The sequence below is a fragment of the Oryza sativa genome, chromosome 2 (genome assembly GCF_034140825.1).
Source record: "Oryza sativa Japonica Group chromosome 2, ASM3414082v1".
NCBI lineage: Eukaryota > Viridiplantae > Streptophyta > Magnoliopsida > Poales > Poaceae > Oryza > Oryza sativa.
In genome coordinates, this window is record NC_089036.1 from 22,290,423 (window position 1) to 22,315,705 (window position 25,283).

The following is a 25,283-nucleotide window of genomic DNA, read 5'->3' on the forward strand; positions in this document are numbered from 1 at the left end:
CAAGCCACAAGTACGCATAATTTTCGCATGAAATCACTAGTCTGGTTTTCAAGAAAACTTTCAAGCTCCGTGCCACCCCACCTCACACTCATAGCTAATAGCGATGCAATAATTTATTATTTTGATCCTTTTTAGACAAATATACCAATGAACATACTTGGGCCCCTGAACATATCTCAAATGAGAAAACTTTCAGTTGTAGATCTTGCCGAGGGCTTAATTATAATTTTTTCCAATCTATCATCCAATGAAGAAGTTATGATTTCTTTCATGAAATCGGAGTGTTCACATTTTCCAAGAGACGGTTCTATTTGTGCATACTGTTCTCTTAAGGTACTTTCATGTGAGAATTAATGCAATTTTCATAAGTGGTTTGGCCACATGAGTCACATGACTCCCTCACCACTATCACAAAACACAAGTGGTTATTTTATAACCCCATGAAGAGATTAAACCGGGGATGTCTGCAGAAAATTGTTTTTATGGAAGTGGTAACAATAGCATTACACTTTTCAAATGACATCACATATACCATGTAACGAGAATAGCTACACAAATAGGCCAGTCTGCCTGGCAAAGCAACTTGAGAATACATAGGGTACATATATATAAACCCTTTTTTTTCACAACACCTTATTTTCTATGTAGTTAAACTACTATATGTGCTGTCTTGGAGGACGTATTATCTCTTATGATGCATCTTCTGCGCTGCTTGGAGCAATCTGAGTAACAGGGCACATATTTAGAGTAGTTAGTTTAGCTGCAACTATTCCGGGGGTCTCCTGCATATCAAGGTCCTTGGGCAACATTCCATTGGGTAGCTTCCAGTCAAAATGGTAGAGAAGACTAGCTAATGCTAGCTCCAAGTTGGCTAGCCCAAGGTTTATACCCGGACAAATTCTACGTCCGGAGCCAAATGGAAGGAATTCAAAGTTATTACCCTTAAAATCTACACAATTATTTTCAAACCTCTCTGGCTTAAACTCTTCGGGATCCTCCCAGTAATTAGGGTCCCTACATATCGCCCACATATTCACAAACACAGATGTGCCTTTTGGTATATCATAGCCCATGACTTGGGTTGTCTCACGACATTTACGAGGGTTCAGCAAGGGAGCCGGGGAATGGAGTCGCAAGGCCTCCTTGATCACCATCTTGAGGTAGCTCAGCCCAACAATATCATTCTCTGTGATCCTAGTCTTCCCAACAGCAGCTTGTCGTACCTCAGCTTGTGCCTTCGCCATTACTCTTGGACACCGCATGAGTTCAGCCAAGATCCAAATCAATACTGTTGGGGATGTCTCGCTAGCCCCTGTAAACATGTCCTAGAAATAGCATTTGCATATAGTCAATTTCCAAATAAAAAAATCATCAACCAAATTATGCCTAAGCAGAATGGAACAACCAAATCGTTTAATATAACATGAGGGAACCAAATAGTTTCAGGATAAAGTGGATGAGGGAAGGCACACTAGGAGAGTGGAGAGCTGCCAATAAGACAAAATATAAATATCATTCCGTTGGAATGTGAAATTATGTTTTTGATTTTACACACTTTGCATACAACTGTTCGGGTCCTACCATTTTAAATTTGTAATCAACTATAAATCTATATTCAGTTCAATTAATTAGTATCACATTAATAGTATTAGTACGTTAACATGTCCAAAACATACTAAAAAGGTTTTAAAAGCAAAGAAAATAGCCAATGTAAACCGCATGAATGATTAAAATTGAATTAGTTTCAAATCTATACTAGTAGTCTAGTAGTCGTGGTGGTTCTCCCAGCAACCAACCACCATTTGCCATATGGGGCCACAAACAATAGGACTAGTGAACTATAGGTCAAAGCTAACCACTGAAAAATATGACTAATGCAAATATGACATTTTTTGATTAGACAATTGAAAAAATGATTTTATAAAATTTATGTTAAGCAAATCTCTTAACTTTCGACTAATGTAAGTATTATCCCATGATTAAAACAATAGGAAATGGTATAACAAACTATATGATGATATCTCCTTGCAAAATTTCGTTGCAATGTATAAGCATTTTAACTACTTCATCCGTTTCATATTATAAGACTTTCTAGTATTAACATCTATATAAATGTGGATAATGCTAGAAATTAAGTCTTATAATATGAAATGGAGGGAGTAGTATATATAAAAAACGTATGCTATATACAGTTGTAGTATATATGTTGTTTAAGATTAGAAGACTAGTAAAAGTCAGAAAAAAAAAGTGCGCTTCTGGCCTTCTGCCATATAAAAGAGTAATAGGTACTCCCTCCGTCCTAAAATAAATCAACTTCTAGATTTCAAATTTGTTCCTAAATAAACCAACTTCTACATTTTTACCTACCACTAATCCGCAAAACGAGAAATTTTATTACTTCAATACCCCTCACCTACCCATCATTTAATACCACATTCACATTAGTTAAGGGCATGTTGGTCTTTTGTTTCTATTCTTAAAAGCTCCTTGGACTAGGGTTTAATTTATTTAGGGATAAAGGGAGTATGTATGTAGTGACAGTAGTGTGAGTGTGACACTTACAAACAGAAGCACGACTATGATTTCGTCGGTAACTGGGACCGGCGTGCCACCTTCCTTCTGCAGCCGAAGCAGGACGTCGAGGAAGCAGTCTTTCCCCGCCGCAGCCTCGCCGGCGCCGGCGGCGCTGTCGTCCATCAGCTGGTCCTTCCGTTCTTGGATGATCCGTCTTATGACGAGCTCCATCCTCTTGCGGCTGGCGAGGCCCTTGCGTGGCGCCACCGCCACCATCCGCGCGAGCTTGGACGACGGGAACAGGTCGGCGACGCTGAGCCACGTGATCTGCTTCTTGGCGACCTCGAGCGCGTCCAGGAACTCGTCGCGGTGGCTGCACCGGCCGCCGACGGAGCTCACCATCACGATGTCGTTGGCGAGCTTGCTGATCCTCTCGTTGAGGTTCACGCCAGCGTCGCCGCCCGCGCCCGCGTCGGCGGCCAGCTCACGCACGAGCCGCGCCACCTCGCGCTCTCGGACGCCCTGGAACGACCTCACCCGGGCGGCGGTGAGCAGCTCCTGCATGCAGATCTTGCGGAGGTGGCGCCACCGCTCGCTGTAGGGCGCGAAGGTGACGTCGCGGCCGCCGAAGGAGACCTCCTCGATGGTGGCGGTGAGGTGGCGGTCGGCGAACCTGAGGTCCTGGTGCTTCAGGACCTCCTCCGCCACCGCCGGCGACGACACGATCACCGCGGGGACCTCGCCCATCCACAGCTGCATGATGGGGCCGTGCTTCTCCGACAGCGCGCGCAGCGAGCGGTGGATCTGGGGGCTCTTCATCACGAGGTGGTGGAGGCTGCCGATCAGCGGCAGCGTCCATGGCCCCGGGGGAAGGTTGAGCCTTGGTTTCATGGCAGATGATACCAGCTTGGAGAGGAGGACGAACAGCACTGATAGGCCTAGAGCCAGTATCAGCTTGTTGTCCTCCATATTCTTAATTATCGATCGATCGTCGGAGTTAATTAGGTGCCTAATTAAGTTGCTAGTTTGGATGCCCCTTCTATGTGCAAAGGATTACGCGTTATTTATACTTTCGCTAGTACTACGATCGACGTCGATCTGGGACTGGGGGAGCAAAAAAATTTGCTTAATTTATTTATCAAATTTGTCGACGTCGTCGCTAGTCGGTCCAATCAATCTAGAGGGTTTAGTTATTCTTATCAAGGTTAGAAATATCCAGACGGAGACAACAAACTAATGGTCGCTCTGATGACCCTTTTGTGGTGCCTGTTGCACACTGGTAGTTTTTAATTCAATTGATAACTTGGAGATTGGCAAGTTTCGACGTGGTACGGAAGTAAATTCTGAGTGAAATTTCTAATGATTTTTGAGAATTTAAATTTGAAATAGTAAAATTTAAAATGTGCGCCCTTAAAGGTTTTCAATCGAGGAGCACTTTAATTTTTTTTATAAGAACTAAAACCATATGAGATTTTCTACCACAGCTAATTTAATTAGGAGCTAGGTAGGTAACAAATCATGGATGATCTAAGCTAGATTGATTAATAATCCCATGCACAGGCACCTAGCTCCCCTCCGTCTGCAAGCTTTGGGTAGGTGGAAATTAAAGGCGCGCAACTACGTATTTTCGAATTGTACAGTAGCCACCACAGGCCGTATTCGTGCGCTCCCCGTACAAACCAACACCGTCGCCAACTCCACCGCACGAATTAGTCTTCCTACCATTTAGTCCCGGTTTATAAACCCTTTTATTTTCGGGTTGTAAATCAGGACGCCTAATCCGGGACTAAAAATGTTTATCTTTAGTCTTTGTTAAAATAACCGGGAGTAAAAATAAATCTTTAGTCTTAACCACCAACCGGGACCACGGCATTTTATCTCGGTTGGTTAGTTTTTTTTCATTTTTTTTGCTACTTGCATTTATTTTCATCCACAAATCCCCACAAATCATGCACAACAAATCATCCACAATTCACATGCCCATCCACAAAATCATCCACAATCCACAAGTCATTCACAAAATCATTCACAAATCTAAAATAAACTACAAGAAAATTTACAAATCATTCCAAACATCTTAAAACAATTGACAAAATCCTGCTGGTCACCACCGCCCGGCCTCCCTTCCTACCGAATCTAGTGGCGGGAGGCCGCCCGGCCGCCGCCCGCAACCTTGTGTGCCGACGCCGCCGCCACCGCCGTGGCTTCCGCTGGGCCGCCACTCGCTGTCGCCATCTTCGGAGGAGGGGGAGGGGGAGGGGGAGGAGATGGGGATGAGGTGGAGAAGGAGGGGAGGATGAGAGGGGGTGGAGGAGAGAGGAGGGGAAAAGGACGAGGGCGTGGGATTCGGTTGGATTTTCGGCATTTTTTTTAGTTTGGGTCCCAGTTGGTATAAACAACCGGGATTAAAGATGGATATTTAGTTCCTGTTGGTAATAGACTAAAGATAGTGGGGATCTGACATGTTTTGAACCGGGATTGAAAATAATATTTAGTTCCGGTTGGTAAGATTAAAAAAGTACCATGGGTTTTTAAACCGGGACTAAAGATATTTTTAATCCTAGTTCTTATTCAAACCAGAGCTAATGTGATTTTTTCGTGATCCAGAAAATTCATTTTTCCAAGTAGTACATGCACTCATTCTTTGTTCCCTCCACCTCTCATCTCTACAACCAAACAAGGGACATGGAGTAAAAATAAAACTCCTATCCCCAATCCCTCTACCAACTCTCTTTCAAACTCCGAATATCCTTCCCTTCTCTTGTCAAACAAGTCGTTTGGGATTAGGACCTAGGGTTGGTTGCACTCCTCGTGCTGGTGGTCGTGATATGGGTGCTTCAAGGTGGGAAGAGGCGAATAGGTCGACGCAGCAAGCCTGCAGCGTGCCAAAAAGGGGAACAGTGCCAGTTTTTTACTGCCACCTGCTGCTTCGGGCGGTTTTGCCACCGGTGCACCAGTCCACTACCACTACTTTTATACATTTTATAAATTGACCTTTGATATTTTCTGATATTAGACAATAATCTAATATTTGTTTGAATCAAGTGAATAACATATATTCAAATAAGTATAGACATTTCACCCATAGTAAACCATAGGCAATTTGTTAGTAGTTCAAAAGATATATTCTGAAACCGTTAAAAAAATATCACTACTAGAGAAACTCTCATCTCTCCCGGTTTGCAATCCCCTGTAGTCCCGGGTTACAAACAAAGAGAGAGAATCCAGGACTAAAAATGGCGATCTTTAGTCCGGGTTTAAATACACGGGAGTAGAGATACATCTTTAGTCCTGATTGGTAACACCAACCGGGACTACAGATAGTAATCTTTAATACCGGTTGGTAACACCAACCAAGAGTAGAGATTTTTTTCTTTTTTTTATTTGCTTGTGGATCATTGCTTTTTGCTATTTGCACTTGGTTTTTCAGCAAACTCATCCACAGATCATCTCCCGACATCCCAAATCATTCACAAGAACAAAATCATCATCCACAATCCCAAATCATCCACAACAACATATATATACTAAAAAAAATCATCCACAAATTAAGAGAGGAAAAAAGGAAAAAAAAAGAAAAACATCCGTCGCGCTGCCTCCCCTCCCACTGGATCCGGCGGAGGGGAGGCCGCCGCCGCTGCCCGCCACCTCCTCAGACGCCCGCCCACCTGCCGCCCCGCCGCCACCGACCGCCCATCTGATCGCTCCCGCCCGCCGCCGGCATGCTCCCGCTCGGGTGCGCTGTGTGAAAGGGGAGAGAGAAAGCGCGCTATCTAAAGCAGAGAGAGGGAGGCACTATCTAAGGAGATAGAGAAAATATAGATACGGGAGGAGAGGATAAGTCCTAGGGATTATATAGGGCGTTTTAGTCCCAGTTGGTAACATCAACCGGGCTATAGTTAGGATCTCAGGACTAAAGATCCCAGGTGCCCTGCCAATGTCTGACACAAAGGGAACCGAGACTAAAGATCATATATATATATATATATATAGTCCTATCGCACTTATAAACTGGGACTAAAAATGATTTCAAGTCTTGGTTTTTGGTTGAACTGGGACTATTGTGGTTTGTGCCCAACCTGTAAAAGATGGTTTCTCCAGTGCTGTATAATGGCATGTATCCAATTAACTAAAAACATTGGTATCTAATAGGTCTTGTTAATTTCTTGACCAGCCATGGTTTGATTCAAACTTTCATTATTTCTCTTGATGAAATTAAAACTTCCATTATTTGTTTTTTAACTGATCAACCACAATTAAAATTAAAATTTTAAAACATAGTATAAAGTTATCTTTTTTTCTTTGTTTTTTTAAATCTTTGACTATTTTACAACCTTAGCTTTTAAATTTTACCTATAACAAAATATAGGTCTTTTTTTTTAATTTTTTTTCTACGTCTCATCAGAAATAGCTGAGCCGACCAGAGACCTGGCCTATCTAGACACATGCTCGAGACCCAGAAGATACTCCCGAGAGTGACACAACTTTTCCTGGTCGCTAGCTGCTGCACGCAGGAGAAAATTAAGATACAAACGCGCGCCATCAATATTGAAATCGGCATTTGACCCGGGTTGCATGTGCCCCGGACTGATCGATCTATCATCAGGTAACTACAATCCTAGTGAACTTCTTGGATTCAATTGGATGATACGTGGATGCGGACACGGACCGCAACGTTAATTTCTCGTTAAAAGTCGGAACGTCCGCGTCCGCTAGCTCCGTGAGGATATTTGATAACAGACGATCGACAGCCTCGTTATTTTCTTCAATGTTTTCTACGTAAAGACTTTGAAAAACGTATAGTACTATTCCATACGATGTACACCAATGGTTGTGTTTGGATCCAAACTTCTAACTTTCTCTATCACATCAATCTGTCATACACACACAACTTTTCAGTCACATCGTACTAATTTCAACCCAAACTTTCAACTTTAGAAGGAACTAAACACAACCAATATTAACTAGCTAGCACTAAGTGTCAGGATGTCGACGTAGCGCCCTGAAACAAGTGAGAAAAATAGGGGTGAGAAATCCCAAGCTTTATGGAGAACGCACCGCCTCCTGTAAACTATTGGATCATCCAACCTCTATTTCATGTCATAATAATATTCTCTTACTCACTGCCATACATGCATAGGACTAGCAGCACTTTTTCCACCCATGCACATTTATCTATTTATCTTTAAACGACTTTTACTCACAACAGTACATGTGTATAGTACCAGTGGCACTTACTCACCCATGCACATTTATCTCTTTATCTTAATTTAAAATAATTTTTCTCGTAAATTACTCCTCCAATCAATTATTTAATTACATCATTAAATTCGCTGTAATTAAATCTTTACAGCAAGACCACACATAGTTATATTCCGATGAAAAATATATTTAGCTTTTTGGATTCTCCCAAATGTTATACCTGGCTTTATTTAAATTTAAATGTTTCAACAAGTATATGCATGATGTTTAACTAGTTAATTAAAAAATCTTGCACGTAGAATCCTTAAAATGTTTCAGTAAATATTTTATAATGTTTCATGAGCTACGACTTAATATTTTATACATGATATAAAATGTTATAATATCAAGTATTACAAACATATTGTATCCTTTCATATGTTTATTTAATGTCTCACACTCATTTGGATTCATTGTTTCATATAAGTAGTTGTTAGTGTTGCTGTCATTATATTTTGAAAGTTTCACTTCTCTGAAACATTTTATAGAACTAACTAAAACATTTGACCAAGAAGTGAAATAATTTTCTATAATTGGTGAAACAACATTCGATTTCTCTTGTCAAAATATATCGTGTGAGATCTTGTTGGAAAATTTTAATTACAAGGAGTATAATGGTATAATCTCAATTTAGAAGAAAAATCCATTTAAAATTTTATTTAACGTATAGTCATACATGCATCACCATGCAAGCTATGTCGGATGTCACGGTTTCTAGTGTGGCACACTACTAGAAAAAGCATTTTCGCCGACGTTTTGTATATATTTTCGCAGGCGGACATGACCCTTAGAGCCAAATAGCCGCCTATAAAAATACAAATCAGGGTGAAGTTCGCTGTCCTATTTTCGCAGGCGGACCACGCAAGGTGCGCTTGCGAAAATTAGCGTGGTATATATATGTGGCACATGGTCTGATATTTTTTCTAAGTGTCATTTCCTCTCCCTTCACCTCTCCTCTCCCCTCACTCTCCTCTCCTCTCCCCTCCCCTCCCCTTCACCTCCCCGCCGGCGGCGAAGGGCGGACGGCGGCCGGGCGCGGCGGGGCGGCCGCCGCGCTCGGCGTCGGCTCCCCTCCCTCCCCCCTCCAGATCTGGCCGGAGGGGGGAGGGGGGAGGCCGGCGGCTGGCTGCGAATGGCGGACGGCGGCCGGGCGCTGCGGGGCAGCCGGCGGCGGTTCCCCTCCCTCCCTCCCCTCCAGATATGGCCGGAGGGGGGAGGGGGAGGCCAGCGGCCGGCGGTGAAGCGTGGACCGGAGGCCGGCAGGGGCGGCGGCGGCGGCTCCCCTCCCCCCTCCCTCCCAGATCTGGCTGGAGGATTGAGGGGGGAGGCCGGCGGGGGCGGCAGCAACGACAACGGAGTGGTGCGGCGCGGCTGCTCCCCTCTCCCCTCCCTCCCAGATCTGGCCGGAGGAGGGAGGGGGGAGGCCGGCGGCAGCGTGGATGGCGACGACGACGGCGAGGCGCCCGCGATTTTTTTTTTTTGCTCGTTAAATGGATTTTCGCAAGCGAGCCATTGCCTCGACTGCGAAAATCATTGATTTTCATAGTCGTTGGCTGCAGACGGTCCTCCCCTCTGCCTGAAAAAATCACTTTTGGCCGTCTGCGAAAATACTTTTTCTAGTAGTGGCATATATTCAAATCTCCATACGTTAGGAGCTACGCCCAATGCGTAGTCTCCTCAAAGCTTCAATTTCTACGTGCTGTTTCCTCTCAGTTTGCCACATTTTTCCTTGGTTTATCATTATTATGTGGAAATTCCGAATTCCACGCTAGATGCTAGTGCAATTTTCATGGTTTATACTACTGTAAGCTTATTTAGAAGAATTCAAATTAACTAACAAGTAATTAAAGAGTACGTCTAGAGGCAGAGACATATGGTTTAGATGAAATTAGGGATAAGAAAATCCCGAATTCCATAGGACGAGGTGAGCTAGCCCATCACAGAGTAGGACTAATAGGATTTTTAAATTTTTAAATTTATTTACAGAAATATTTAAAAATAGCTTTTTCTTCAAAATTTTACAAATCTACACCCCTTTCAAAGGGTGTTTTTTTATGGCGTGAAATGGGGTTGGCCATTATTAGAGGAGGACGACATGGGGGTTAGCTGCAAAATGGCTATTAGTGGCGCCTAATCGCTTTCAGTCCTTTTCAAAATGACCGGCCGCGGGCGAAAAAGCACCCTTTGAAAGCTCTCCCATAGAGTGTTTTAGGGGTGTAGATTTGTAAAACTTTTTAAAAAATATATTTAAATATTTTGATGAATAAAATTAAAAATTTTGAAAAAAAAAATCCTAAGATTGATTGGTGAGGGCTGCGCGTAGTGTAGTTGACTTGTCCGCTAGTGAATGAACGGCCGCATGGGCGAAGCCCAAGTGCACAAGCACCCATGTCGATTTTCCTTTTCGCTAATCCAGTCCATTTTATTCATATGTGCAACTCTTACATCCAATTCCGTCCACCTCTTGAGCTCCACATGGCCCAAAAGGAAGAAAGACGCACAGCACAGCACAACGGCTGGTCAAGAAATTAACAAGACCCACAGGTCGTTTTTTCACGCTACTTTTCTTGCTACAACCTGCATCCATTATACTACCTCCATTCCAATATAAGTAAGTTTTGGAATTTCATGTACAACATTTGACCATCCATCTAATTTAAAAAAATATAAAAAAAATTAAAAAGTAGTCACAGTACTATTTATATTTTATCATCTAATAACGACAAAAATACTAATCATAATTATTTTTAAATAAGACGGACGGTCAAACGTTAGATATAGAAACCCACAACTGCAATTGGGACGGAGTTAGTACAGAATTGTTGATGTCAAAATTTATCCGAAAACAGAGCAAAGTAATGATTTGAAGGTTGGGAGTGTCGAGATTTATCGAATGGCGGTGTTCCGAGTTTCGGGCAAGACAAAGATGACGCCATCACCAATATAGAGAAAAGGATTTCGGTGTACCCGACCTCTACATCCAACCGGATATATGCAGCCTTTTTAAATTAGGAACTAATCCTATCAAACATGTAACTTACCCCTCAACTAACGAATCTGAAATTTGCTTTTATAGAGATTTAAATTCAAGACCTTAGGGTGTTACTTGGGTCACTGCAACCACTATACTACAACTACAAGTACATATGACTTCTAATATCAATTAAATACTAATATATCCAATTGAGAGGCTTTTAGTTTACGTGAGCTTAAAATTACATTTGTCAGTAAACGATAGCAAAAAAAAAGTTACATCTAACATGACAATAAATTAAAATCCAACAGATTTAGAAGCAAAATAAAAGTTTGGATGTGTTTTTTAATGTGGGTTGGGAACTAATCCCCGTTCACAGAAAACGAAAAGGTAGATTAGCACTAATTAATTAAGTATTACTTCCTTCGTTTCAGGTTATAAGATATTTTGAGTTTAGTCAAAGTCAAACTATTTTAAGTTTAACCAAGTTTATAAAATAATAGTAACATTTTCAACTCAAGACAAATTTATTATAAAAATATATTCAATTATTGATTTGATGATACTAATTTAATATTATAAATATTACTGTATTTATCTATAAACTTAATCAGACTTGAAACAGTTTGACTTTGACTAAAGTTAAAACGTCTTATAACCTGAAACGGAGTAGCTAAATAAATAAACTTAAAAAGAATGATAATTTATTATAAAAAATCTTTTTTAAATGAATATACCGTTTTACAATTTGAAAGCACAAAGGAACCTCAGGAAACGCCCATGACCTCTGCAGGAAACAATTTGTCTGGGCTGGCCCAACACTAACTAGCCAACCAGGTTTCCAGGCCCGGCGCATTATGCACGACAGCTGTGGCCCAGCACAACTTTTAAGTCACAAAAATGATTGGTTGCCAGAGATTTGAACGGACGACTGCCTCTACTCGCAGGGTGCAATGGTGCACACACCATCGAGTAGGCTAAATATAAGACACCTATTGTTTTTAGGACAATTTGACCATTCTTTTCAAAAAAGGAAGCTCCTGGTTGACCCTATTTCCACTCATCCGTTAAGGTTTGATTTTAAAAAAGAAAAAAATATGATTATTATTCATAATGCCCAAAGTACCCTCAGACCCTATCCATCCAAACCTATCCATCCGATCCCCATCTCTGTCTCTCTCGGGCTTCAGGCGGCGGCCTCGGGCGGTGCGGCGGCGATGGCGGCGTCTAGAAGCCGACCCCCGCCGGCGCCCGCTCGGGCTTGCGGCGGCGGCGGCGTCTGCGGGCGCTCTGAGGGGCAACAGCGGTGTGAAGCCGACCCCCGCCGGCGCCCGCTCGTGAACGTAGAGGGCGGCGGCGGTGGGATCCGCACCGGCGCCCGGCCGTGAAGGGAAGGAGCGGCGGCGGCGGGAAGTGGAGAAAGGGAGCGGCAGCGGCGTTGGACGACACGACGGCGGCGACTGCGGGTGCTTTGAGGGGCGGCGACGGCGTGAAGCCGACCCCCGCCGGCGCCCGGCCATGAAGGGAGGGAGCGACGGCGGTGGGAAGCGGAGGAAGGGAGCGGCAGCGGCAGCGGATCCCCAGCGGCTGCAATAACGGCGGCAGTAACGGCGGCTGCGCGCGATGGAGCTTCGCGCGCAGTCGGGGGTAGCGACGGTGGCTACCACCCATGTGTCCTTGGATTCGAGCTTGGCCTCCGCCGGCGCCGCGTCGTACGTCTTCGGGCTCGACCTCGCCGTTCATCTGCACGCTCCCCGTCCTGAAGGCGTCTTCTTCTTCATCCTCCAAAAGACAGAGATGCCATGGCCAGCTTGAGCTTTTGGAACCATGCCATTGCAACTTCAGCTATTTGGAAATATGCCATTACAATTAGCGAAACCGGTTGGGTGCCATCGCAATTTCTTCCAAATTGGAACCATGCCATTATGTACGTCTGAATCGCCATCCATGCCGTTTGTCCTCGTAAGTATTTCCGTATGGACGCTTGTGCCCCTGGCTGAGACGATACAAGCCAGCCATCCCGGTCCGGCTCAACCATCTCTGTTCCCCATTCCCCATTCCCCATTATCTGCAAACCCTAGCTTGCCGACAGCGATCGGTGCAGCGCCGGCGATGATGACGGGGACTAGGGATACGGCGCCGGTGACGACGACGGGGCTAGGGATACGGTGGCAGCTGTACCGATAGCTTCTCCCGGCGCAGACGGATCAACGCGGCAACGAGGTTGGAGGCGGCGATGGAGGCGAGCTATACTAGTGGCGGTGGTCGCTGTGCAATTTCGAGAAGGTGCAGAGTCCCATTGGTGGCTCCTTCAATCCCAGAGCTGAAATGTGCTTGTGGGCATGCCGTTGCGGTGCAGACATCGAACACACCAAGGAATCCAAGGCGGCGGTGGCTGCAGTGTCCTGGGGAGGTGAGAATCCAGTCCTACTTGTGCATATTTGTGTGTGATTTTCTTTCTGAATCTAATATGGTTTCCTTCTTGTAGAATTGTAGATGTGCCTTGTGGATTTGGGAAGATCTCCTCAACGAATACGTTGAGGAGATGGTCGCTTACTGTCATGCTGGCGAGTACGACTATCTTAGAAAGACATGCGACAGTTTGAAAGGAGAGAACATCAACTGAAAATCTACATGTAAATACGATGAAATACCCAATGCACTTCTACTTCAGCTATCCAAGGAGTATATTCGAGTTCAAGTTACTCACGGTATCGACGAAATAGGAGGAATCGAGCCTCTCAGATCCATCCCCTCCATCGGCAATTTCGCTGCGCACGATGATGTCGCAGGGGAGCTTGCGATCTTCAGGGGAACTTCTACATCGTGGGTCGTCGTCGCCGGCGCCATATCCCTAGCCCCCGTCGTCGTCGCCGGCGCTGCACCGATCGCCGTCGGCAAGCTAAGGTTTGCAGACAATGGGGAATGGGGAATGGGGAACAGAGATGGTTGAGCCGGACCGGGATGGCTGGCTTGTATCGTCTCAGCCAGGGGCACAAGCGTCCATACGGAAATACGTACGAGGACAAACGGCATGGATGGCGATTCAGACGTACATAATGGCATGGTTCCAATTTGGAAGAAATTGCGATGGCACCTAGCCGGTTTCGCTAATTGTAATGGCATATTTCCAAATAGCTGAAGTTGCAATGGCATGGTTCCAATTAACCCTATTTTTTTTGGCTTCTATCTATGTGCTTCGATTGATTGATATTATCGGACACATGTGGTTCAGACTAGATTCCAAGGTGTGGTTGTTTATTTTTTAAAAATTCTATCAAATTTAAGTCGAGTTTGTCAAAATAATTCAAATTTGTCAAATTTATGCCAAATCTGTCATAACTGTGTCAAAATTTGTTTAATTTATTTTGTCAAAATTCTGTCAAATTTAAGTCAAATTTGATAAAATGATTCAAACTTGTCTTCAATATAAAACTTATGCAAAACTTATTACAAATATGTCAAAGTATTTGAATATATACACGGTATGACATAATAGGTTCAAACAAGCAAGATATAATCGGGTCAAATAAGTAAGGGTAAAATGGAGTTAACACCGCGAACTCACCTAATTGGAATAGGGTAAGAGAGGAGCTTTGTTTTTTTGAAAAGGAGGGTCAAATAAGCAAACTCTAAAAAGTATGGTCAAATTGATAGATAGAGTTCAAAACAGGGTCAAATAAACAATTGCCGCATTATTTTTTTATGTCTCATAATATAAGCGTGCATGCTTGCATATATTAACTATCACCTATTGGTTCTTTCAATTGGTTTATTTAAATTTTCTACCATCAAACCCCCCACTCATATTGCTTACATGTACCGATGTTATCCAATCAAAAAGATGATTGATTTTTTTTCTTGATCTTTTTATGTTAGGAGTGATTGAGTCTTATATTTTGAGATGATGGAGAGTTGTACTACTTGAGTAGCACGTAGGGCTGCAGCATATGTAAAAAACCAGACTCATATGTGAATTGTGGAATGAATGAAATGTAAGAATCATCCATCACATCGCGCGACACCCCTGGTATTGTTTTTTTTTTTTTATAATGGAGTAGAATTCCAACCCAGCATTTGCTTAAGAAGTTATAGCCAAGTATTACACCAATTCACTCAAAGGGAGCGCAGTTCAAAGAAAACTTATAAAAAACACTCCCAAACATGAAGCAAACACAAACTAATCAACACTAACGCAAGATAAAGAGTATACAGTTATTGGATCCTATTTATCTCAACCCTATTATTGTACTGTACAAAATATGAAAGAAGAAGAAGCAGGCTGAGCGAAAGACTGAAAGCCAGAGCAGCTAACGCACAAGAGGTTATTGTTTTGGTTTTTTTTTGGATAGAATAGCTTTCGCCGGCATGGCTTGCTTATTACAAGCCCTGCACATAGTTTGACCGTTGTAAAACTTATTCTATAATAAAACATACAAAGCGAAGCTTTTGAATCGTTTAGAAAAACAAAATGAACAATCCTGTCAAGACTGCCGCTTGGACGTATATTGCTTTTACCATGATCTCTATTGGTATTATTCTAATACGTACTAACACAAATGTTTTGGTCTAATAATTTATAATTGGTATACTGATATTTTCTCTCCCACTATGCAATTGTTATTTATCTTTTTAGATTTTTCTTTTTGCACGAAATAGAAACGGATCGCACTTGACAAGACTTTCTCATAGTCTCATAGACCTAGTGGAAGACACGCTGCGTCTGTCACTGCCTCCGACCGATAATGCTCTGTCCCCACTGGTGGCACTCCTTGGCCACACTGCTCCCTTCCTTCCCTTCTACTCTTCTAGCTATGCACGACCCATCTTCGCCGCACTGGGACCATCAACTTAATATTCTAAAAAGCAACTAATTAGTAGTCAGCTTCCGAGAATATGAAGAAGTTAAATTTCTCAACTTTCAACTTTTAGTTTATTTTATGAATTCTAGAGTTACATATTCTGACAATTTAGATTAAAATCTAAATTGTTTTGGAAAGCTAGAGCTACTGGGAGAAGCTGTAATTTCTAGAAGCTCTTTCAAATATGACCTTAGCCTTATAGCATTATCATCTGTCTATCCCTGTACGCCATAGATGAAAAAATGGACTGGTGGGTGACCCGGTCAACCTTTCGGTTTACCGGTCAGACGGTCTGACCGGTGAACCGGAGATCTAACCGCGGTTCACTAATGATAGAAAAGATTTATATTCCCACAAATCAACTCTAATAAACCAATGTCTAGATGGCTAACGGAATTTGCTTCGACCCATCCACTAGAGGTCTACTCCCCACCATACCTCTTTTCTTATGATTTTTACATTACACAAAAATCAAGTTGTTGTGAGCCTTCGAGTTAACTGGGCTTCTTCCAGCCCATCTAAAGCAGTCCATTGGGTCAACCGTCGGGCTGATTTGGTTTTTTCCACTATGTTGGTTCTTTCTTTCGGGTTCAACCGTCGGACCGGTTTCATTTTTCCCCTATGCTGTACGCTTAGCATTTGCTGGCGGCACGGCTTGCCAAGCAGAGTTAGGAAAGAGACCCACCTTTGCGGATGACCCAACAATTTGTTCCTTGTCTTACGAGCAATGGAAATTAATTAAGGAGATGCTTTGCTTCTAAATATTATGGTTGTGTTTGCTTTACGAGGATTAAGTTGTGATTTTCGTAAGTCCCAATTTTCGATTTGCAACATCTATAATAACTAGAAAAAATACCCGTACGTTACAACAGGTGAAGTCTATTTTAATCTTATTATTATTATATAGTTTAGTTAAGATGAAATTTATTGTGGCAGTTCACTTGGATATATATATTTTTAGAAAATCATGAGCTATAGTTTGGAGTCCGATCGTCTCAAGTTAGCATGCGAGTTTTTTTAAACAGATTTCTTATGTGATTCTTTCTGTATTACTAAAAGTGAATGATCTTAAAAACCGACTCAAATACGAATATGTATTTCTAAAAGTAAACAAACTTAAAAACCGACTCATACAGATGACATACCAAAATACTGGCAAAAATATCTTTAATTTTTATAATAGTAGAGATAGAGATTGATGGTTGTAGTTTCTTGAAAGTAAAGGCCAAAATAAATTTTATTATCTAAAAATTCCGTATGCAATACATGATTAATGGTAAAATTCTGTTCAAGATTTCATATTACTAGAAATACGGAGCCGACGGAAATGCTACCCACAACGGCACCTAGGCGCCGTCGCCGGAAACAAGGCGATTGAGCTCCAGCCCACCTACGAACAGGCGAAGCACCTATTTCTATGAACAATTATATCCGTGTTTCTATTACCATTGATGTTATAAATATATTTTGTCTATTTAATAGAAAATAGACCATACCATACCATCATACTAAAACGACTATCCAAATTTAAATATTTTTATCTAGGATAATAGACTGTTTAAATTCAATTGCAGTATGAAGTAATTGGATCTTACCTACCAAATGTTTAAGGATTACGAGACATATGGTACTGCTAGTATCTTATAGCCTTATCGCTCGATCCTTGGTAGGCTTAGATTTTTGGTGTACTGTTTGAAAGATTGCTAACTGGCGTGCGTGAGCCAGCAATGGACATCGCGCGAGTGCCAGTTGTCACCTCCGGCGTTGTTTCTTTTTTTTCGATTTTCTCTTTTTTCTTTGGCGTGTTACTTTTTGGCGTTATTTATTATTTTTTTAATCTTCAACACACGTACTTTCAAATCTTTGGGTTGAAAATTTTTAAACCTGAGTTGAAAGTTTACAAAATTTGTCTTACAAATTCAAATTTCGAGTCAAAAATTTTCAAAATCTGAGTTTAAAAGTTTTTAAAATTGACTTCAAAGTTTAAATCTTAAGTCGAAAGTTTTAAAATCTAGCTTGAAAGTTTTCAATTTATTAGTAAAAAAATCTCCAAAAAAAAAATCTTGTCTTAATTCTGTCGTTATCCTTAACTAACTAGTTAGTTATAAATTAATTCGTCGAAGCGCGCGCTGGCGGTGCGCGCTAGCTAGTTTTTCTGGTACTAATTGTTGCTATAATACTTTCTCTACATGGGCCAACTCATTGCTGATCCATACCAAGGCCCAAACAAGCAACGTATATGAAGAATACAAAAGGTAGCAACATGAGAACTTTAAGAACGAACATATCAATTGGCGAGCGAAAGCTCTTGGTGGCGGTGGTGACCTGGGTGGCCGGTGGCTCCCTTGTCGATCTCTCCCTACCTTCCTTCTTCCCCTATTTGTTCTAGAAGCTTCTGGCATCATCCACCAATTGTATCTCCCTAGTTGTTCCCCCATCCAATTCTCCCATGTGTATTAGACTTTGCTGCTACTTATACTACTGGATTGTCAATTGAGTTGGTGTTGAGATCGCTGTTTTGGTTTGCTAACACATTGTCAATCAACAATCAATACTCACAGGTTAGTCCCCCTTCATATGAAAATCCTGACTTGAACAGTGGTGTAATTTGTTGTCTATGTCAAATGCATAACAGTGCATAAGCATGTGGTGTCACAGTTTAATGTTTATTGGTTCCAGCTTAAATGTTTATTGACATACCGCCTTGTTTCCGGCTTTATTGGTTCAAATAGTCGTGCTTTATTTTTTAATGTTTGGGTTTCATATTTTTTTGGTACTACCATTTTTAGAATATTATTTAGAAATTAAATATATTCTTTTCATGTACTTCCAGTCTTCCATAAGTTTCGCTATGACCGGTTAGTAAAAGATCCTACGAAAAGGACAGGAAAGAATAACTGTAGTAGAATAAATGGACAAACACATGAGATGAAAGAGACATGATATATATCTTCGGTGAATGTTCCTTGGTGTGGGGAGGAAGAGTAGGCAAACATCAGAGACGTACACCACATGGTAGAGTTAATTGACCTGTATCATAAGATCGTCTTAGCTAGCTTATCAACCACAGCCAAGTCGTTTAAATTTTAGAACTTAAATACTTTTTCAGTTTTTAGTTGTAATCTATTTTTCAACATTAGCTTTTAAATCACAAATAATATAAATAAAAAGGTTCTACTTATAAATTAGTATATATTATCGCTTTGTTCATTTTTCCACGACTTATATATTAACGGCACAAACGAACAACCAAAGCAGACGGTGTTCTTTTAGCCGCTGATAGGCATGGCGCTTTGCTCCATGCTTTTGCCATCGATCATCGATGGGCGATTGGGCAAATTGTTAATTCTGTTAATTGATTTGCAAATTGCGTCCTTCATTTTCCTATTGACCATTAATTAAATTAACAAGGAGCTAGCGACATCTAATTAATTAAGTGACATATATAGACCGGACGTCGTATAGTACATGTCACATGTTCTCAACTTTCTGCACGCGTGGTTGATCCTGTGCTTCTGCGTTAATTTAATTTGCTTGTCTTTTTTCATCGACAGCCGCTTGAAAGAGGCTCCACGAGTGTCTAGACGGCCCGAAATGGTACGGGCAGTCGTGACAGCCGATCGAAGAACCCAACGCAGCACATGTTGCGACTCGAGCGCCGGCCGGCGGTCACCCCGAAATTAATGCATTGTAGGACCTCGGTTCATTTCTTTCGTGAAATGCATGCTGATTCTATAAAGTCAATTAAACTTGAAAGGATTTTACAAATACTCGTCTTAGGGTATAAGTGTATGATTGTATATAAATGTGCATAAGTTTACCCCCTATAATTAAATGTATGCATGCATATTTTTTATAAGAGTCCCACTCCGGTGCTCTCGATCAAGTGGTAGTAGAAAGCAATATGAACCATTAGTCTCATTTGATCGAAGGATTCAGATCTATTTCTACTACCATCTCAGTTAACGGTAGTATGAATCGTCAAGGGATATTATTTGTCTAGAAAAAAATATTTGCGGAGAGGTATACTTATCATTTGCACTCACTAACCTTAGTAGCCCACGCACTGCCGCCGCTGCCTGGAACGGATCGGAGGTCGCTATATCGATGCTCATGCGTTCAAAATCGGCGCAGATGGTGGGTTACCGGGGATGGTTGGAGGAGAAGAAAGGGGCACGCCGGAGTGTGTCGTCGCCGGCGGGATCAACACGTGCCGTCGGGCGGAGGACTTGCCACTCGCCGCCGCCATAACTTGCGATCCAATTTAATTTCTCGATGGAATCGATATGGACGATGCGCCGAGCTAGCCACAGGCCTGATGGCATCGACCTGCCGACCCATGAGGTGAAAAAAGGAAAATGGCTAAGTTACCCTTATTATTATATTAATAAATTACTAATTTATTCTTAATAATGAACGTACAGATCTTTTCTACTTATAGTATAATAGAGAGCACCGGAGTTTTTGTTTTACAAAACATGTACAGCACATACGTTTATAAAAATATATATATTATACTTTATAAATATCAAAATATGTAGGCCCAATCTTTAAATGTGTATTTTAATTATAGAAATGGCACATACGCAACTACATTAATATAAAAAATTAAGAAACTTTGCCATATTGAAATTTTCCGAGGGCAGTAGCGGCGGAAGCTTTCGAGCGGCACTAGATCGCTCGCTTTGATATCATGTTGAATAGTATAGACAGAGATAAATGCTGAATAGTATAGACAGAGATAAATGCTGTGAATATTGATACATGTTGTATTAAGCCTCGGGGGTTGGTATATACATCGGATAGAGATAAGGAAAGCTAGGATACAAATCAATCATATCCTAATACATTTCTAACTACCATATAGTCTAATACTCTATCCTAATAGATTTCTAACTACCATATACTCTAATACGCTAATAGAGTGTAGTATACTCTAATACTCTAATAATGGAGTGTAGTATAAACAATAACAACTACTACGTACTTTGTACGCGAGATAGTAAGCAGCCTGCGCGTGAGAGACAGGTAGGCTTGAATTCTATATGTTCATGTGCGTATTTTGTGCAAAAAATCTTGTGATTTGTAAGTTGTTAAAAAACGTCACTACTACAGATCCGGGCTTCAGTGACGGGTCATCTGTGACGGGCCAACGCAACTCGTCAAAGATGAGTCATCTCTGACGGGCCGAAAAAATATCCTCTTCAATATATGGCTACCAGGGAGGACCCGTCACAGATGTGAAGTCATCTGTGACGGCTTGCACTTGTAACCCGTCACAGATCGTCTGTGACGGGTCACAACCATGGCTCGTCATAAATGACATGTCATCTGTGACGGGTGTAGTATTATGAACCATCACAAAAGAGACCACTCATCTCTGACGGGTCTTTAACTAACACACGTCACAGATAACGTTATCTCTGACGGGTGGTAGTTATGACCCGTCAGTGATGAGTGAAAATTCAAATTTTTAAATTTTGTAAAAAACCTCGGATTGAAACATGTCCTATATAAAAGTTGTAGCTCTCAATGATATCCACAACTTTATAACTAACAACATTTCTATTAGAGATCGTTTACATCCCCGAAGATGCATTACAAGTGATCAGATCTAACTTTTAAAAACAAAATTTTGAGTTTTTTTTCAAATGACATGGATGGATACATGCCCCGTATCAAAGTCATAGAACTCAATCAGATCTACAACATTATAATTGAAAATATTTTCATTTCACAAAATTTACATGTTATAAAGTGAGATATATTTTGAAAAATGAAATTTTGAATTCTTCAAACAACATCGGATGAAGATATTTTCTACGTAAAAGTTATAAAACACGATGAGATCTATAACTATTTAGTTGATAATATTTTCATTTGAAGTCATTTAGGGTGTTAAATATATGTTAAATGATTCAGACAAGCATAGACAAAATAATAACATTGGGTTAGTAGTCAATATGTGTTGAGTAGGTGAGTTGGTAAGGGAGCTCTATATGGAGGTTGAGGTCTTGAGTTCGAATCTCACTTGTAGCATACAAGTTATATTGCGTGAAAAATTGTGAATTTGTAGGTAGTGATGTGTAACCATGTATATGATGGCTAGTAAAATTCAAAATATTTTTTTGAGGTTTTTTGTTGCGTTTAAAATTCAAAAATTGTATTTCTTGCTTTGTCATCAGTGACGGGTCGTAAGTTACAACCCGTCAGAGATGAGTCATCAGTGACGGTCAGGTAGTTACGACACGTCACTGATGACTCATCTGTGACGGGTGACAAGTTTTAACCCGTCAGAGATGACTTATATACCGGTCAGAGATGGGTTATCTGTGACGGGTGTTTCATCCGTCACAGGTGATTTTGTCATCAGTGACCACTAATCACTGACCAAGACCAAACCCGTCAAAGGTGAGGGTTTGGCCCCGTCAGAGATGACCTGGTCCGGCGTAGTGCGTATAGAGGCCTAAAAAAATCTTGGATTATTTTGGCATATAAAATCAAGTCAAACCAAAATTAATTTGGGTGGATTTGTGCTTTAATCACGACCTTGGTTGGGACCCTATAGATGAAAATACAAGACTATCTTTGATACCATTGAAAAAGACATTACACGAGGGGAAAAAAACCAATCACAGATAATTAAACTACTACTTCCGTTTCAGGTTATAAAACGTTTTGACTTTGGTCAAAGTCAAACTGCTTTAACTTTAACTAAGTTTGTAGAAGAAAATAATAACATTGTCAATATAAGACAAATTTATTATGAAAATATATTCAATTATTGATTTAATTAAATTAATTTAGTATTATAAATATTATTATATTTATCTATAAATTTAGTCAGACTTAAAGTAGTTTGACTTTAACCAACAAGTCAAAACGTATTATAACTTAAAACGGATCGGAGGGAGTATCAAACACTACTGCAAACCCCAAATATGTACTTCAAATTGGTTTCGGCTAAAAAACTGGGTTCCCAATCAGCAGCAATAAAAATTTCTACACCAGTGAAGGTCCCGACACATGTAATATTGGTCAAGCACATCAGTGATGACCATCGACTTATTTATGACCTATATGATTCGATCGTTGCTAAAAATTCGTGGAATAATCTCTCAGTGTGGACACTTTAGTCATGGAGGAACTTCCTATTCAGGCATGTTTCACTCATTTAATACACAATCCACCTAACATTGAGAGATAGATCGAGATATCTGATTTTGCATACATGCACGCCAAGATATTGACAAAAGACATATACCTGGAAAAGGACGGAGAACTTATGTCGTTGTGTGCTTTGCCCTGCCCATTTGATGTGCGACGAGCTTCCATTCAAGATTGATGCAAGTCCCTCTTAATTCAAGCGCGTGTTCATCAGTCACCTAAGAGGCCAAAATGAATTTCTCTCCTCTCTCTCTCTCTCTATATCCCCTACTCTTTTCACACTGTTAGACCCAGGACACCTATAGGAATATTTAGTTTGATTCCCTCACAAATAAATAATCTCTGCTCATAAATATTTAGCGTTTAGAATTAGATTTGGTCGACCTTTCAAAAATTAATTCGGCTATAAATAATGTTTTATGATGCTTAGTTTGTAAAAAGCAATTATGTATAGTTTTGCCTTAAAATTACAACCATATATAATATTATATTTGATAAAATTATTTTAATGTAAAATTGGTGGTTAGAGCTTTAAAATTTTGACTGAATTTTATCCTAAATCTCAAATATTTACTATGACTGAAGGAGGCAGTAAAATATTCTTGCTTTCCGTAGGGCCACCTCCCTGCAAATGTTTGGTTACAAACTAGACTGATGCCTTCCTCGCTCCTTCTGCATTAGTAGCACTGCCATGTGCATATTGAGTCAATCACAAACATTTCTATTTTTTATTAAAAAATATCCTCTTAATTAAGAAAAATTCAATTTACCCTGAGGTTGTACTCAGCTACGATATTAAGCAATTTCCTCCCTCAGCTCTTGAAACATGATAAATTTTTTTCTCTGTGGTAAATAAGGACAATATAGAAATAGATTCTCTGCAGTACTATCCTCTAACATTAAGTGACTGATATGTGGGTCGTACACCAAATGGATTCACATGCAGTAACCTGCGGGAGCAGGTAGTACTGTATAGGAGACTCGTCGTGACAGATAGCTCGTATGCCATCTCCTTTTCATTTTCTTTTGCTTTCACTTTCTTCCTCTTAGGGTGTGTTTGGATAATGGGAAATGGGGGGTTGGATTGGGATTAGTAAATGAATGAATAATTAGTATTAAATGGAAGAGGAAGAATGAATGGTTAGGATTTAAAGATGGGTGGGAAATCATTTTCCTTTGCCATTTGCCAAACATTACCTTAGTCCTTCCTACTTCGCAATATCCCTGTGACATGGTTAGAAAATGGGGACAGTAGCGGGAGGCGTCCGATTATCCCTCCATAGCTTCCTCCTGGTAAATGAGTTCTGTTTTTCTTTTCTATATTAGTGATCAGCATCTTAATTACTTACACGTACTATGCCTATAGAAGTGCGGTGTTCAATAAATTTCTTGGTCCGCAGATTATGCAAATGCGCCAGTAGTAATGGCAACCTAAGATGACCGCTGCTGTCAGCTGTGTTGATTTTTCCTTGATCAAGCAACCATCCGAATATTTTGCATTGCTAATTAGGAATGCTGGTTGACATGAAAGAAAGAAAAAGAGGAGAGACAAAACATCGTTGTTATGCATAACAACGTCTTAACAATGACTCTTAGTCACTATAATATGGAAATATGGTTGCATGAAGGTAAAAAAATGGAAAGAATATTAACAAAAGGAATATTTTTTAAGTTAATGATTAGAGCCTTTGTCGTCTCAACTATTGTAAAGATACGGTCTCTAAATAATATTTATTGTTTAAGAGACCATACTCGTCTCTACCATTGAACATGCCCTAATATGAGCTCTCTACACTAATTAATGTCATTAGAGACTATCATCCTACAATAGTAGAGACAATAAGATTTCTAAACCATTAATGCACTAAATAATTTTTTATTATACTTCTTTCCTTTTCTCCACCCTCATACAATAATTTTTCCATTAATAAATGCTAAGATCGTCGACTCTGAGCCGTTGTCATGCGTAGCAACGATGTTTCTTATTCCTTCCCTCTTTTTCTTTAACGTCATCAAATTTACTTGCATAACAATGAAGAGAGCCTGTTATTTGACACCATTGTACATGCCCTAATTACTAAACCCCGTTTGTCGTCTTAACTACTCCATCTGTCTCATAAAATATAGCTACCTTTAAAACTTTTTTTTCATAGGGATTAAGGCAGTAGGTGAAAATAAATGGAGAGTAGTTTTGATTGATTGAGATGATAGAGTGTTTGAAGAAAATTAAATGTGAAATTATATAATATGATGGATTTAGATGAGAAGGTAAGTTATTTTGGAGAAAATTTAAATATTAAAGGCAACACTTTTTTGGAATAAAATTTAAATGCTAAAGGCACATGTTTTTGGGACGGAGGGATCGAGTAGCTTATACTCCACCATTTCCACAAATGAAGAATTTCACGATTATTAGGAAGTGCCAAAATTATTAGTATAAAATTAAGGGCATCGATCTTAATATGAGTATATGAGTTAATAATATGTATCCAATATTAATAAGATACTCCTCGCGGAACATAAAA

The 25,283-nt window shown here is 40.6% G+C and overlaps 1 protein-coding gene across 1 annotated transcript; it reads right to left on the bottom strand.

Annotated features, from left to right (window-relative positions):
- Positions 1-428: 428 nt before the first annotated feature.
- LOC4329726 (ent-cassadiene hydroxylase-like) lies at positions 429-3,551 on the bottom strand. Its single transcript, NM_001416688.1, has 2 exons — positions 2,563-3,551; positions 429-1,325 (listed from the first exon to the last, which is right to left on the bottom strand). Exons 1-2 carry the CDS (start codon positions 3,481-3,483, stop codon positions 690-692), a joined length of 1,557 nt encoding a protein of 518 aa, NP_001403617.1. The 5' UTR covers positions 3,484-3,551; the 3' UTR covers positions 429-689.
- Positions 3,552-25,283: the final 21,732 nt, after the last annotated feature.

Coding starts and splice junctions, on each gene's coding strand:
- LOC4329726 (NM_001416688.1), bottom strand. CDS start 3,483: ATGGAGGACAACAAGCTGATACTGGCTCTAGGCCTATCAGTGCTGTTC. Junction 1,326..2,562: donor TCATAGTCGTGCTTCTGTTT/GTAAGTGTCACA, acceptor TGCTATTTCTAG/GACATGTTTACAGGGGCTAG.